We start from the raw sequence: 16,896 nt of genomic DNA, 5'->3' as shown, positions 1-16,896 counted from the left end.
GGGCTGAATCTGATTCTCCAATATAAGCGCGGGAGCCACAAGGGGACAGCCTTCATGGACTCCTGGGACCTCAGAGCAGCCTCCTGTGCCCCTGTTCTCATGGTGCCTCTCCTCCTACCCAGCCTGTAGGTCACTGACCCTCTACTTCAGTCCAGACTACCTGATCTGACTGGTTAATCTCTTTGCCACTCCAGACACAAACCATCTACCTGAACCACACCTCTGAAGGAATGCACAGGCTGGGTCTCTCCCCACCAAGCCTGGCTCTATCCACTTTCAAAATACTACTTGACCTCCTCCTCCAGGAAGCCCTCCTAGGTTAACTGCACCCAACTCCTATTGCTTCTTTAACAGTCCTTTGCTTGTGCACCAACATATAGTTTTAATGAAATTAACTAAGCCATGGGTCATTCAACAAGAATGTACTGAGTTCTTACGTTTGCATAAAATGACACCACTCTGCCCTGAAGGAAAATACAAGAGAAAGTCAAATGTGGGACACAAGCCATTCCTCAGCCATTCGGAGAACTTTGCAAGACAGACTATGATTCAGGATATAACTGAGGGACACAGAGAATAAATCTGGAGGAGTGGTTGCTGTGAGAGCAGAAGGGCTCAGGGGGAATTTTGACAGGTGGGATGGTTTGGGCCAGGCCGAGAGGTGGGGAAAGGCCTGCCTGACCCAGGGAGGCTTCTAAGCCAAGGCAAGAGGCAGGAATGTGGGGCACGTTCAGGGCCCAGCCTGGGGGGCAAAGGAGCTGCCGGAGTTCCAACTTCTGAACTTGGAACTTGGGGCCAAAATGCAACTTTAGGAAGAGAATCCCACCCGCAGGAGACATGGGAGCTGGCTGGCTGTGATCTTTGTACCGCCCCCCGCCGCGCTGGCTGTAGGACCTCATGCACACCAAGTGCTCAGTCATTCCCGATGACTGTGACTTGGGCCTCTCTGGCCCCCAAATAAGTACAATTTTAGAGTCAGCACCAAAAACCAGGTAAAAGCACTAGCCTTCTTATTTCCCTTCCCCTGTTTTGCCTGATTCCACGCCCACCAGGATGAGGAGACTGCTCCTGAGAGCCAGCCCACTAGCGACGCTGCAGATTGGAGGGCCCCAGGGGCCCTCCCTGGGCGGAACATCCAGCTCAGACAGACTGCAAGCAAGACAGGGCACGTGAGCGTGGTCACCGCTCTTCAGCGGCGGACACTCCGGGGCCTGACTCCCTCTGCTCCTGGCTAGAATGCTTCCGCTTCCTTTTTGTCTACCACATTAGTATACCAGTCCCTCCCTACCTAGCTTAATTCCCTCCCATCCAGGAAACCTTCTCTGGCTGTCCTAACTCTCAGGTCTTGCAACCTCACACAGGATATAGTATTTGCTACTTAGCACTGCTAGCTACTAGACGGACACTTCTTGTCTCTGTAATTAGACGATGCATTTCTGTGGTTTGAAGGGGCTGTCTTCCGTCCCAGCCCCCCCTCACTCCCCAGTGCCTGGCACAGTGTTCTGCTTAGGAGGAGATGAGTGAGGATGATGAGGATGGTGGCAATTTGTCTGGCACCTTTTGGATGATCTGCCTTTTTTTGCAGCTGGGCTGGGGAAGGGGGATGGGATGAGGGCAGGGACAGCCACAGTGTTCTAAGATCTAGGAAGTCAGCATCCAGGTGAGGGGTGTGCTTGGGCACCGACTGCCCACTCCACGGCTGGGGTTTCTGTAATGCCCAGAGCTAAAGTCACAGGAGAGGGAGGGGAGGACTCTGGTGAGGAGAAGGGAAGCTCCTCAGAGGGCTGAGCTGAGCTCTGCTTCCTGCAGCCCTGGCCTCACCCCTGCCCCCCAGCCCCTGTCTCTCTGAGCTCCTAGGCCTCGATCTCAGTGTTGGGAGGACTGAGCTGCTTTTCTCTACCTGTACAGTCACTGTGATGAAGCTGCTGCCTTACAAGACCACAGGGGAAGAGAGGCACCAGATGTAAACTTCAGAGTGATTTATGGAGCAGGGCTCCTGGGCTTGGGGCTGGCGCACAGCTGCTGTTCCAGCCCGCCCCGTCTGCCCGCCCCGTCTGTCTGCTGGCCCCGCTGCTTGTGCTGTTCTTGGGGATGACATTTCAAGAAAACAAAGGTGGGGGAGGCACTGGGACATCGGACCAGACTGGTCCAAGTCCGCACCAGCGATGAGAATGGGGTGTCATTCTCCCTGGGGCAGAAACAGAGCCCATCAAGCTTTCTCTCTTTGAACAAATCAAGTTTCTTACCCTTTTCCCACCAGAGTGGGGCTGATTTTCCCAGCCTCTCTCCCCACAAATTCAACACAGAGATTTTGAGTATTGACTGTCCAAAGAGAGGGTCTACAGACTGAGTGCGGTCACCCCTGCTCCAGAGAAATGGTGCAAGAAACATCCAGGGAGACACACAACCAGTGAGCACTCAAGACTCCAGACACAAGGCCATTGGTGTGTGGTGGAAACGCCCCTGCTGGGCTCTCAGCTGCACAGCTGGGCTGAGAGAGAGGCACACCACCTATGCTTGCGGGACACAGTTACAGCTTCCTCAACAGCCACCCAGTAGACTGGAGCACATCATCTACACTGGACTGATTGGCTCTGGATATGCTCTCCTAATCCTCTGGGCCACACCTGTCCTCCCTCTTAAAAGCCTATCTGAGCCTCAGCTTCTTGAAACCTTCCCTGGTTAATTGCAGTTAATTGTGAACAGCTAACCACCCCCTCTCCCAGGTCTCCTTTCAGGACAGCCTCCCCGGTCTCCCAGACTGGCCTGGGCAGGCAATGCCTAAGAGAAGAGGCTCTGCTGGGTGGTAGTCACTAGTGTTGGTCATTAAGTACTTCCAGTGCTCCTTCTGGGCAGGTACTAGGATTGCTCTGCCCTGCCCCCTTGATATTAGGAGTTGCCATGTGTCTTGCTTTGGCTAATGAAATGTGAGTGGAAGTGATATGTGTTACTTCTGTGTGGAATCTTTAAGAAACAGTGCATGATCTGCCACATCCTCTTCCTCCTGATGTGGTAACTCTGAGAGCACATGTAGAAATGGAGCTTCCGTCGTCTTGGATCCCTGGGTAACAAGGGAGACTAGAACCCCAGCCAGGCTGCAAAGCACATGTAACATGAAGGAGAACTAAACCTCGGTTGCTTTAAGCTACCAAATCCTAGCATTATTTATTGCTGCAGCATAACCTGTTCATCCTGATTTATATAGCCCGTTCTTGATGGCCTTTTCCAGGCTTCTAGTACACATCAATGTCCTTGACAGATGCTGCTGTGTGACTCAGTCTATGGGCCTGGCCCAACCCTTACCCATATCTCAAAGAGATATATCACTTGATTTTATAGGTGGTACACCTAAGGCCTAGCAGGTAGAGACAACCACCCCAGAACATGGGATCAGAAGAAATAGATAAAAATTCCCTTCCCTTCCCTTCCCTCCCACATGGGGGCTTTGCTGCCCCCACCCCAACCTGGGGCAGAGTGCAAGGACTTCCCCAGGGTGGGCTGGGCCATTGTTTCTAGTTTCTAGAGTACCCCTTCAGATCCTGAAGGGCAAAGGCCCATTTGTCTCTAGGGGTCAGGGGAATGGGGACACATCCCACTCAACCCAGAATTACAAATCCTCAAGAAGCCCAGGTGCAGGGCTGTACTCACACTCGTGGCGTACTGGATGTCCTTCCAGATGGAGGTTTCCCGGGACAGGTCAGAAGCCTCAAAGAGGTTGTCCAGGATGACCTCTCCGATCATGTCATGGCGGGAGAAACGGTCAAAGTCAAAGACGCTGAGATGCAGCTTGCGGTCAGCCAGCTCCTCGTAGGGCACGGGGAAGTGGAAGTTCTCATCAAAGGTGGGGTTCAGGGTCTTTCGGTGCACCCGGGTCTGCAGCTTGCATTTCCGGTCGGGCAGGAGGTAGATTTTGACGTAAGGGTCAGAGCTGCCGCAAAAGTCCTTGGCAGGGAGGTCGAAGGCCTTCAGGATGCGCACAATCAGGGTCTCGCTCTCATAGTCATAGCGCAGGCTGAAGTTGATCTTCCCGCAGCTCTTGGTGGCCTCAGATTTGGCCTCGTCCCCGTCCACTGACTTCTGCTTGTAGAGTTCAGGCTTGATGCGGCCGATGCTGGTGGGCTGCTCTGCTGCCGGGGGCAGCTCATTACCATAGTCCATGCTGGAGACGTGCATCTGCCTTGGCAGGTGGCGCTTGAAGGACGTGTGTCTGGCGGAGGGCAGGAGGGGGCCAGAGAGTGTGGTCAGGGCTTGGGGAAGGGATGCAAGCAGACACAACCCCGCGGTCCTGGCTCATCCTACCCCTTGTGGGGTGCCTTTTTCCTCCCTCTTGTCTGCCTCTTTTCCCTCTGCACACACTTTGTGCACAGGTTGTTGTGTGCATTACACGTCTTATTTGAAAAGTCTTTGGAATGGGGCCTGGTGTATAGTGAGCTCAATAAATGGTAGCCATTGCCATCATCATCATTTTCCCTGCTTTTCTGACACCTGCTTTCTAGGTTTCTTTCCCAGTAGACATGACTCTGGTTCCCCTACTAAACCACGAGCTCCTTTAGGAGAGGGGCCATCTTTCCTACCTTCGATGTGGCTTTCCCTTCATCATTAGCACCAACTAGTTAACATGTATTGGGCTTTGGCCCCAGATTGCATAGGTTAATTTTGGCTTTGCCACTTTCTAGCTATGTGACCTTGGGCAAGTTATTTAACCTCTCTGTGCTATAAAATGAGAGTAATAAAAGTAGCAATTGCATAGGATTGCTGTGGGGATGAAGTGAATTGATACATATAAAGTGCTTAGAACAGGGCCAGGTGTATAATAAGCGAGATATCATTAGCTCTCACTATTACATGGATTCTTTCATGGGCCCCATAGCAGTCTTATGAGTGTCATCAGCCCTCTTTTACACTTCAGGAAAGTGAGCCTTAGGAAAGGTGAGCAACCTGCCTGCGGCCATACAATAAACTCTGCACATGTAACCTTAGCACTTTCATTCCTGGCCTCCAATCTGAGGACCAGGCCTCTTTGCCTTTGGCTAGTCCCCTGGGAGCCTGGGGAGACATTGCAGGGACCCAGGAATCCACAAGAGCCCTAAGGTTTGAAGAATACAATGCTTCATACCCCCATGCTCCACTTCTTCCAAAGGTGTTTCTGAATTTAGTAGGTTTTTGTCAGTAAGTGGTGGTGGTTGTTTTTTCAGTTAAAGAATGCCATGTATACAATTGTCACACAGGGAACTCTGTCAAAGGTTATAAAGGAATCCTCATTCTCAAAATGTTAGGAATCTCTTGCCTTATCACCCATGCACCACAGACTCTATCTACAAGGCTTTATTGACATATCTGTAGATACACAATGAACCTTTATGCTTCTGGGCCTTTGCATATTCTCTTCCCTCTGCCTGAAGTCTTTCTTTCCCTCCAAACACCCAACACTCCCCCACACACACATCCCAGTGCACACCATGTGCCTCAAAGGTTCCCCTTTCCTGAAGTCTTTGCTGGTGCCCACCTCCTACTTGATCCCCCACCGTGGAGCAAATCATCTGATACATTCTCCAGAGTACACGTGTTATTATTCCTGGTCTCCGATCCTCACAGGCTGGACTCTCACTAATGTACTGAATACAGCAATGTGGACGTGTGCAGGTTAGGGCAAAGAGAGGTCCACCCCTCACCTGGTGGATGATGCTGGCTCTGTGGTCTGTCGCTGCAGCCGTGTGTGACGCATGATGTGCTCCTTGACTGACATCTGCACCTCGGCCGGGATATCTGGGGATGTGTGGCTGATCTTCACAGCTGCCTCTAGGAAGCCCAGAGTGTTGGGGTCCTTCAGCTTGTCTGCCATGTTGCCTCTGGAGCTGGGGCTCAGGAGGGCCTCTGGGGGGAGGTTAGCAGAAGAGGGACTGGAGGCCTCCTTGTTCCTCCAGGGCATCCAGCACAGCTTCCAAAAAAGAAAGAAAAAAACTGCCACCAGGGCCACGCCACACACAATAACTACCACTGCGAGGAGGCTGACAGAGGCGCCTGCCCTCGGCGTGAGCCAGGCAGGGAGGGACAGACACAGACAGAGGCAGGGAGAAGCGGGTAAGGGTGTTGGAAGAGGGGCCACACAGAAGGACAAAGACGGAAGAAGAGAAAAGAATGGTCATGAGAAAGCTGCCCAGGCAGAGGAGAGATGGTTTCAGGGTTGACGCTCCATAGTCCACATTGTGAAATATCTGCAGCCTCGTGGTCACCTCAGTCTGATTTCTCCAGCTTTACCCCCTCCCCCTCTCTGCCAGCTTGGGGAGCACCTGGGCTGCCTCCCCTACTGCCTACTGGCATGTGCACGGGGAAGGGAAAGTAATTTAAATAGCAGCCTAAGCAAATGTGCAAATTCGTGAAGCATTCACATTTGGATGCCGCTTGAATTTCTATTAGAGCTATTACTACGGCCAGACTTATAGCAGAGTCATTTTTGTGTACAGCTCTGTCTTCCTCCACAGGCTGTGAGGCCTTGGGGACCAGAGGCTGGGCTAACTCATTCTCTTCCCTTACCCCACCCCCGCCGAGCCCAAACCAGAGCTCAATAAATAGTTACTGAGTTGACCTGAAGTGGATGAGATGGAGTATATTCTCCTTGAGGGCAGGGATTAGGTCTAATGCTTCCTCTGTCCTCCCAGAACTCTGCACATAGTAGGCTCAATAAATACTGTGTTAAAGTTGGAATCCAATCCACACAGTTTATTTCAAAGCTAAATACAAAGGATTCCTATAGCTATCTTTTTCCATTCCTGTGGCTATTTGAGAGCTTTGCTGTAAAACTGGTATTTTTGAATGTGGTTGGTTTGAAGGCGAGCTCTCACTGCTCCATCCCAGCCCACCCTGCCCCCAGTAGGATGCACATTATCCCAGGAGAGCTGTAAGGGATGCCGTCCCTTGGGGGAAATTATTAAGCAGGCCTCCCACCCCACGTTTAGGAAGGAAGCTTTGAGCCCAAGGCCTCTTCTTACTCTGAGAGGTCAGAAGGCTCTGAACCAATGGTACACCTGGCAGGGTTTGCACAAAGTTTCATTTGTGGACAAGCCAGCCAGGGAGTTTTGTTTGTCTTGCATGATGATTGAAAAGTTGAGAAATTCCATCATCATCATCATCACACTATATTTCTGGTGCTCTGGAAAAGGCCCGGGGACTTGGTAACTGGACCTGTTCTCCTGCATGGTGGGAACTGGCCGCTCCCTTGGGAGGGGTGTGCCCTCACCAGCTCCCCTCCCTGTTACCTGCCTGGCCCCTGCAGTCCTGCTAGTTTGCAGCCTCTGGATTATCCTGTCCCAATGCCTTAAGAATCTTAGGATTCAAGGTGAGAAATGACCCTACAAGTACTGAGGTGAGGCTGTGATTTTGCAGATGGGAGCAGTGGTCCAGAGAAGAGACTTGCCTGGGGTCACAGGTTGGTCAGAGGCAGAGTGTGGACCAGGGTCCAGATGTCCACTGCCCAGCCTGGGGCTCTTTTCACTGTCCCAGCCTGTTTGTCCCTGATTACGCTTAGGCTACTGTAACCCTGTGTTTTTTATATTTGTCTGACATGAGAATGAATGAGTGAATGAATGAATAGCACATAAAAGAGCTGTAATTATCTCTCAACCAACTTTTATTGGGCACTTGCCATGTGCCAGGTTCTAAGCTAGGCTTGGAGTATAGAGATGCCAGATCCCCCTTGTGGGGGGATCCAGAGCACTCTCACAGCACACAGCCCCCAGGGAACGCTGTCCCCCATCCAGAGGGATCTGAGAAGGAGGGGAGAACATCAGCCACCCTCTCTGGGGGGCTAACACTGCCTTCCAACTCCCTGGCTATAGGGTACTGGCCTTGATCAGCTACCACCTTCATGAGTAAGGAATAACAGCAGAGAATCCTCAAGTCCTTAGCCACCTACCCCAACCCCTAGCCCCCTGCAGAGAGACCCTGGAGTCTTTCCCAGCCAAAGCAGCTGGAGCTAGTCCTTCACCTAGAGACCGCCAGGGACCAAGAAAGCTGATTCTAAGTTAACTTCCAGACTAAAGGTCTTCAATGGGTGTGCATGTATCCCAGAGGCACAAGAGAAAAGATATCAGATTATTTCAATATTAATTTATTATCTTAAAAATAAGAAATCAAAATTTTAATATACAGGTTGATAGCAATAGAAATGATAGCATTTTATTATTGGAGTTAGTCAAGTTATTGAACATTACCATGTCCAAGGTACAAAGTGCTTTTTATGTATTCACTCATTTAATACTCTCCAATGAAATCGGTATGCTTATTACCCTCATTTGCAGCTGAGGAAGCTGAGGCACAGAGGGTCACCCAGCACGCCCAGGGTCACACAGCTAGTAAGTGATGGGACTGGGATACAACCCCGGCAGTTCAGCTCTGCAATGCCCCCTCTGCAGACGTGTGTATAAGTGGGAACAAATAAACATATATTGAAGGTATTAAATTCATTTTTGCTGTTATGAATTCGTGATCTAAATGGCTTGGTCTAGGCCCTTATCCCCCTGGGGTTCACCAGGAGAGCTACCACAGATATGTGTCCTTATCCTGAGTATCTGGCCATCTCGAGACCCTTCACATCTGTTCTCTGTTACAGCTGTTCTGGATGCATTCTCTGCAATATGAGTCACCTTAAAACAAAAGGTATTTCTGGGCTTTGCTTTCCTTTGATCATACATCTTACTTGCTCTGGTAATAATTAGAATTTTAATGAGAAAGGGGGAGAAATGGGGGGAATCCAGAGAGCATAGAGTGCATTTAAATGTTCAGCCTGACAAAAAACTGAATTCATAAATGAAAAGAGAGGTGGGGGAAGGCGGAGGCCAAGGGAATCAATTTTTACTCGGTGTGGTTGCTATTTTGAATGTTTCTTCACATGACCCCGGCTGTTGTTCCCTGGGAGCTGTGATTAGGGAAGGAGAGGTATGGATTATTGGGAATCAGTACTCAGCACTCAATACTGGTTATGTAAGACCAGGAGGCCTTTCCTCTATCTGGAGAATCTTCTAGGATATCTCCAGGCAGGCAACACAGGGAAAATTGGGTCCTGAACACTGAGTGGGTTCACACCCACAGGGGATACAAGGCAGGGAGCAAGGCTGGTAAGAGCAGACTTAGGCCAGGGTGGGGGGATGATTGTACAGGATTTAGCCCCTTTAAAATCACTATAGGTGGCCTTAAACTCAGCCAGCCCACATAGCCTGGTTAAAGGTGCATTGAGGCTGGAAAGGGTAGGCTCCTGTATGGCCTCAGGGCTGTGCAAAGGCCCAGATGACCTAAGATATGTGCCTTCCCGCACCGGGCCTGCTGGGACCAACATACCAGGACATGTTGCCCTCTAGAAATCACAGGTGCACAAGTTGCCTTCAGAGCCTTTTCCCCCTCATGTCTTGTTTGAACCTCAACCTTGTGAGGCAGACAGAATTTTGATGGGCAACTCAGCCACCTTTTGAGTCCTGATCCAGTGCTCTTCATATTTATACTATGCGCTAGCTTCATGACAAGAGACAGATAACCCTTCAGTAAGGGAGAAAGCCCTCACCACAGCACTGAGAAAGAGAAAGTACTTCCTCAGTATTTGTATTCTTCCTCCCTCTCTTCTTCCTTCTTTATTTCCCCTTCAGCCTGGAGAGAAAGGAGCAGTGCCCTAGAGTCAGACTGGGCTCATTCAATGTCCATCTCTGCTGGCTTTAAACCGTGTGACTTTGGCAAGCTATTTAATCTCTCTCAGCCTCAGTTTCCTCATTTGTAAAATGGGCATAATAATAGAATCTACTTCCTAGGGTCATTGTGAGGTTTAAATGAGACTGAAAGTGTATCAAAAGTGCTGAGGACAGTGCCTGGAATGTAGTAAGCAATATAATAAATATTAGCTATTTTTATTAGAATTACCTAGTTTTGCCCAGTCTAGTTTTGAACACTCCCTAGTTTTGAAATTTGTTTGGTTGGAAGAACACCTGCAAGCCATGAACACTAATAAATAGAGATAGCTTTAACTTTATCATTTCAAACCAGGAACAAGCTTCCTAGCAGAAATAATATAAATATTTCATATATAGCTAGGCCTCTCTATATCTCAAGACATAATATGTACTATATTAAAGATCTCACATCTCCAAGTTTTTCTGTCAGTACTCGTTTACTTGCTACTTGTCCATTTGTTTTTGTGTTACCATTACCAGCCAGCTGGTGAATAGGAGTGAGCTCCAAATGAATAAGAAGAAAATTGTGGAAGAAAAAGCAACAATTGAGAACACGCTATGCTTTTGCAAAGTTTTCTTAAAAACTTGGGAAAAGGAGTCCGTGACTCAAGATTAGGTGTGAAACATTTTCACTCAGGTATCAGAGTTCAGTTATTCCATGGGCACCTGGTTTGGGAAACCATATTGGCCATTACCCAGCAGCCTCTGGGAGAGCAAAGAGCCATGGAACTAAGCTTCGGAAACACACCCAGTGACCTGGCATTGTGCAGGGGACATGGCTTCTAGCCCTGGCTGGGGAAGTGGACTTCGCTGGGTACTCAGACACCGGGCAGACATCTCAGGTGAGCACGCGTACCAGAATGACCACAGAGCACATCTGTCCACATTTCTAATTGTACAACCTTGAGCAAGTTACTTAACTTCTCCACATCTTGGGTTCTTCTTTCATTTAATGGGGATTCTAATTATCCCTCCTTCACTGAATCATTATGAATATTAAATAAACTAAGACTTTGAGCACAGTGCCCGGTACATAGTGAATGCTCCCAAAATGTAAGCTGCTATTATTCTTCATGTTTTGCTTTTTTGGTGGAAGATAATAGTTTACTGCAGACAGAATAGACCCAAACCTGGGCCCTTGGAGGCAGGGAATCAGGGTGCCAGACCAGGGGGCAAAGCATCTGAGAGACCTCAGGCCCTTCTTCTCTCCTGGGATGTTAACATCTCCCTGAAGGCCATCAAGGCAGGACCTGCTTGTCACCCTAAGTGAGACCGTCCGGCAGGGGTGATGGCTCATGGCCTCCCTCTCTCCCTGGAAAATGCTGTGTTATTAATCAGCCACTAGGGCTTTCTTATCTCCCCCACTGACACTTCTTTCTCCAAAGACAGAGCCCTGGTACCCCCTCCCCTTCTCTCCACCCAGAGGGTTAGGATTCATCAGCAGTTCTTATCGCTTGCTATTGTTCCCATTTTTCTAATGGGCTTCCATGTCAGGAAAATCCATTTTGTAACAGTAACAGGCATTCTCACTAACAGATTGTAATTGAAAAGATAAACTGGGGAGAGGAAGTGAAAAAAAAGGACCATTTTCCCTGCTCCCCCCAAAGCTGGAGAAGGCAGGCATTAGGGCCTGGGGTTGCTGGTGGACCCTCAGAAAAAGTAAGTGCAGGAGCTGCCTTGGCTGAAGAGCTCTCATTTGAACACAGATGGAGACAGACAAGTACAAGCCAGAGACCAGACAGCAAGAAACACAGAGGCCCAAGAGCCTGGAAGGAACAGTGCCTAGTCTGGGAAGAGAAAAGACTCTGGGCAGAACCATTAATACAAATACTAGTAATATTATTTGCCATTTATTTCTACATGGTCAGCACTGTGCCCCTTACATTATCTCATTTAATCTTTATAACCTCCCTAAGAAATTAGTATTCACCTCTCAAAGATACATTAACTAAGTTTAGAAGTATTAACTAAGTAACCCGTTCAAGGGTACATTGCATTGAGCTGAAGAGCTGGGATTTGAACCTGGGAGTCTGGTGCTCAAGTCCAGGCTCTTGAGCCAGGCCTCTGAGGGTACTGGAGCCTGAGCTGAAGAACTGTCAAGTGGAAAGCTGGGCAGAGAAGCTGGGGAGGCATTTCTTTGTTATAATCAGGAGAGGGTGGGGGCATCCTCTACCCTTTGGCCTGACCCTCTGAACCTGGGCAGAACTCCAGAGACTAGGATTATGACCAATCTCCTCATCCCATCTCTTTCTTCTTCCTTGGAAAGTGCAGACATTGCAGGTTACCCACCAGCCACCAGGCAAATAACCAATGGCCCCTGGCAAAGTCTCATCCAGAGATGTACCTGAGAAATACCTGAGCGTGCACGCGTTTGTGTGTGTGTATGTGTTTCGGGGGAACAGGGGCTATTCTGTTCTGAGGCTCACAGACATGGTCCATTAATAATTAGCTCTGCCATGGCTTGTAAATTTATTAGGAGAACCTGGTATAATTAAAATTAGGGGGAGGGGGAGAGGCGCAGAGAGCCTTTGCTTCCTTCCCTTCTTTCAGAGATCCAGGCTGAACTACTGATCGGGATAATTAGCAGAGTCCAAACAGAGAAGGAATTAACGCTCCTGAAAAAGCTGTGATGAGGAGAGACAATGCTGGGCTAATTAGGGCGCACCAAGCTTTATGACTGGGCATCCGCTTCCACCATCATTAGGGGATTCAGAGATAAAGTGGAGACTAATGTGGAGTGTTATAGCTAACAGAGCATTGGCATTAATTTAGCATTATTAGTATTATTTTGCCAGATGGTAACTGTACCTTTCTGCCTGATTGGTCAGAGCATGTGGCCGCTCTGAATATGGAGATCAAGGCTGAGCTGATGGGTGGAGGGGCAGACAGAGCAGAAAGATTCTTTTCCCTCTACCCCCCTCTTCCTGTTTATACCTGCAACTAGTGAGAGCAGAGGTGTGCCTGGGTCCTCGTGGAGCAAGGAAAACAGATCAGCAATAGAAAGAAGGGAGAGAAGAGGTAGTGTCATATACCTGGAGCATCCAGAGCTGAATGCTCTGTTCACCTCTACTTTCAAAGGCCTCTCTGATTTCAGTTCCTAAGTGTGGCCCAGTACTTCAGTCCTTAGAGACCTCTTTTCCTAAGCAGAACCAGCAGGAGTGCCACCTAGCTCAGTCAGGACTTTTTTTACCCTGCTTCCCCCACTCCAGACAGCCCTACACAGACCCTAAAGAAACCTAGCCTGATCTAGATGCCTCCATCTTAGTCCTAATTATTTGCAGCCACATGTTATATCCCCAACTCTGTGGATGGTATGTGGACTAAGTAACATTAGAACAGTTAGAAGAGAACACATCTCTTGTACAGAGTTTGGAGGGATAGCACATTCTGGATCTACCATCCCTGCTCTTGAAGTTCCCACAGTCAGAGGGAGAAGAGAACTTCTAGAACTGTAAATCCAAGGGCTCTATAACTCCTGGATACTGGACCCTTATTCTGGAATTCTAAAGCTCAAGATACACCTTAAAGTCAAATTATCATCACCATCAGATCTAAAGAATCGTGCATTGCACCTTTCCTCAAAGAAAGCCAAGTCTACAGAACTCCTTCCTTCTAGCAAGGAGTGAGGGAGCAACTGATTATTCCACTATGGAAACAGGACTTTTGTATTTTGATGAAATGCTGTGCATTTAATTTGCCATCACAAGCAGGAAAAATATTTTCTTTGCTGCAAAAGGCCAACTTCAAAGCCAGGTGGCCGCATCACAGAACATCTTCAGAGTCATTAGAGAAGTGAGCAACCATCATACACATCTCATGGCCATACGTAAGCTGGAGACTAAATTCCTGGCTGCCAGCCTGGGAGAGGCAGGGCAGCTCAGGTTTCCCACCAGTTTCCTGCATTTTCTGGAATACCTCTGAACCTCTGCTTACTACCTCAAATCCAGAACCCATGCTACCCACACCCAACACCATGCAACTGGGCCTATGGAAAAAGGTCGTTCACCTCCACAAGGCAAATGACAAAAAGAAAGGTGAAGAACTGCCTGTCAGTGTCCTCTTGTTGGGGGGGTGGGGGGCGGTGTGTTAAGGAGGAAAGCAGACCCTTTCACTTTAGAGTTTTTAAAGAAAAGGGGGAACTAACTACACAAACCCCTTTACAGTTTGTGTAGAGGTGTTTCCAAGTCAGGGTCTGATGGCCTGAGATTTCTTGTGCAATTCCTAGCACAGACCCTGGCATATCAGAGGATCCCAGTAAATGATAGTACAGTCTGAATCTCAATTGTTGAATCTCAGGGTGTTACTAGAAATTCCATGAGCTAGAGACTTAGAGCAGGAGGAAGGCAGGAGAAAACATACAATGGTAAAGGGAACTGGGCATGCTCTAGCCACTTGCATTTTTCCTGAAACTGCAAATGAAAAGATCCAGCATTTCTCTGACTGGAGAATCTGGGCCCAGGCAATGGCTCTGGGATGCAGGGAGTAGGCTGGGAAGTGGGATACCTGGCAACCTGGTCCTGAACTCCACAGCATCTCCCCAGACCCCATGCTCATCTAAACCCCGAGATCCCAAAGCCACTCTGAACCACTTTCTTTCCTTTGCCATGATCAAGGGTCTCCTGCCTCCCCTATCCCTTTCAGCCCCGCAGCTTGGCCCCCCAGGCTTCCTCAGGCTTGTGACTCAGCAGCCAAAGTTCAAGTTCCCCAGGGCTGACAACTCAAACTCGCTTTCTGAAGCAGCCTGCAGGGAAGGCATACTGATTCATCTGCGCCCGCAGGCTCTCACTCCTCAGCCTTCTCTCACCGTTGGCCTGGCTGTCCAGGTACCTGTCATTTCAGAGAATAGGGTGTCCCTCTGGAGTCAGAACACCAGTGCCTCCTGGTATCAGGATGTGCTATGCACATACATCCCCCACCCCCACAGCCTTTGCCCCCCTAGTATTTCTGTCTTAGACAGACAGGAGGGGCAGCCTCCATCCCAGGTAGAACTCGACAGGTGTGTTCTCACTTTGAATTATCCCCTTTAGGGTTTGAGGGATCAGGACCAGCATTAAGGGCCCCACTGGAGATGGATCATTGGAGGAAAGGATGGAAAGGAGCTGGGGAGGCAGGCAGGAAGAGACTCCCTGTCTTGGGCAAAATTGTGTGTCTGGTGGATATGGGGAGTCGGGTGGTGTCAGAGGTGATGGCACCAGAGAACCACAGTCTAATAATACTTGCTGGGCCTAATCTATTTTGAGATTCTTCAAGAGAGAGAAATCAACCTCTCCAATCTGCATCACTGTACCATCCTCTAAAAGTTCTTTATGTTTAACCCCAGTACCTTCTGCTGCAATAATCAACTCGTTGATTAAACATTGTCAGGGTGAGAGAAAGCCAGCAAGCAGCGCCCCCTACAAACCACACAGGGCTGAGGTGGGCTCCACTCCCCCAAGAATGGACACAAGCCTCCCGCACACACGAACCTCTCCTTGGCCCACTACCCTCCTCCTTCTCCTCTACCACCCAGCGGCTTTGTTTCTAACCCAGGACCTACCTATATCTCTGACCTTTAACCTCAAGTGAAAACAGAACCTTGGAACCTGCGGCCTCTGGGGAGTTTACCCCACCTGTACCTGCTCCCAGAACCGCTGCTCCAGTCCCCGGCTTCTGGTCCCAGGAGAAGCGTGTGGAGATAAAATTCTCGCCTCTCGCGGCCCCCTCCTCCCTTTCCCGCGCCAGTGGTCATCCCTGCCTACCCTTAGGCCCAGAGCCACCGGGGTCAGGGTTAGGGGACAAGGAGGGGTGGCGTCTGTGGAGCCAAAGGAACCCCGGCGCCTCGGTCCCCGCAGGATCTCCCCACCCCCACTCCGCATTCTCTCGAGGCCTCGCACTGCCCTCAGCCCCTCCCCCCCGGAGAGAACGCGAGCCGACACTGCCTCCCGCCCAGGACCCTCCAGACGTCGGGATCCGGACAAAGAAGCCTGGCTGCAGCGGGCGAGCGTGGCCGCACGGCGCCGGTGCGGCAGGTAAATACTGGGGGCCGGCCGGCCCCCACGCTGCCCACCCTCCGCGGCTCCGGCCCCCAGGGCGCGACACGCCATTCCCGCTGTCGCTACTCCCGGGAGATGCCGCCGCGGCGCGCCGGGCCCGGGCCCCGCGGGGCTTGGGCTCCGGACTCACCGGCTCCGGCGAGCTCGACTCGGCTCGGGCTCCCGCCGGGGCTCGGCGGCCGCCCGGGGCTGCGTCCGGCGCAGAGTCCGCGCCGTTCGGGCAGGAGGCGCCCGCTTGGCAAAGTGGGCGAGAGACACCGGCTCAGTCTCGCGCTGGCCCCGAGTCCGAGTGAGTCAGAGAGAGACCGAGGGAGCGAGTTATAGGGGCGGGGGTGGGGGGAAGATACCGCGACACCCTCCCCCACCCCGCCCCCCGCCCCCGCCCCCCGGAGGAGACGCAGAAAGCCTCTTGCAGCCGGAGAGACACCCGGACACAAAGACCTCATGCCAGCCGCAGACCCAAGTTTGTCCCTGAGAGACCAGGGGGCTCGGGCCGCGTTCCCCCGAGAGCACAGACAAACGGACGAACAGACCAACAGACGGACCCTGGCACCTCGACACCCCCGAAGAGATGAGTTTCTTCCTCAGCCGGGAAGTCCCTGGTCTCCTGCTCGCTCCACGGCCCCCTCCCCTGGCAGACAGCCCGCAGGACGAGCGGAGAGACGCGAGGGAAACTAAGGCCCCCAGAGGCGCCGCGTCCCGGGAGCCCGGCTTTCCGCGGGGTCCCTGCAGAGTCACACGGGAGGGCGCAGGGGGATTCTCTCCCTCCTGTCCCCTTCGCGTCTCTCCGCTTGCCTTGCGGGCGATGGGCCAGGACACTGGCTGAGGCTGGTTCCGAATCCAGAACCCTGAGCCGGAGTTCTCTCTCCAGGTCCCGGGGCTCCCGAGGCCGGAGCTTGGAGCGGGGGGCAGAACAGCCAGGGCGAGAGTCCGGGAAGAAAGGGGGCCTCGAGTTTCCCGTTACCTGCGTCGGCTGCGCTCGGACTCCGCTCTGGGGGCTGTAGCTCGAAGCTCCGACAAGTCTCCACGTCCAGCCCCAGAGGGGGCGGCCGGGCCCGGCACAGCGAGGCCAGGACCGCGAGCGCCGCCCGGCACTGAGGCCCCCCGGCCCCCCACACCCCGCTCATGCCCCGGACACCCCGGCCCTCTGA

At 51.2% G+C, this 16,896-nt stretch overlaps 1 protein-coding gene across 1 annotated transcript; it reads right to left on the bottom strand.

Moving 5' to 3' along the window:
• Positions 1–1,140: 1,140 nt before the first annotated feature.
• On the bottom strand, positions 1,141–15,796 carry LOC147918013 (synaptotagmin-6-like). The gene is made up of 4 exons (XM_087417847.1): positions 15,452–15,796; positions 5,673–5,938; positions 3,649–4,207; positions 1,141–1,149 (listed from the first exon to the last, which is right to left on the bottom strand). The coding sequence occupies exons 1-4, from the start codon at positions 15,794–15,796 to the stop codon at positions 1,141–1,143; spliced, it is 1,179 nt and encodes a 392-aa protein (XP_087273973.1).
• Positions 15,797–16,896: the final 1,100 nt, after the last annotated feature.

The sequence above is a fragment of the Ceratotherium simum genome, chromosome 2, assembly GCF_057802395.1.
Source record: "Ceratotherium simum simum isolate JZ-2026a chromosome 2, ASM5780239v1, whole genome shotgun sequence".
Classification (NCBI taxonomy): Eukaryota; Metazoa; Chordata; class Mammalia; order Perissodactyla; family Rhinocerotidae; genus Ceratotherium; species Ceratotherium simum.
The sequence above is the reverse complement of the archived record's forward strand: the minus strand, read 5'-3'. Positions and strand labels throughout refer to the sequence as shown.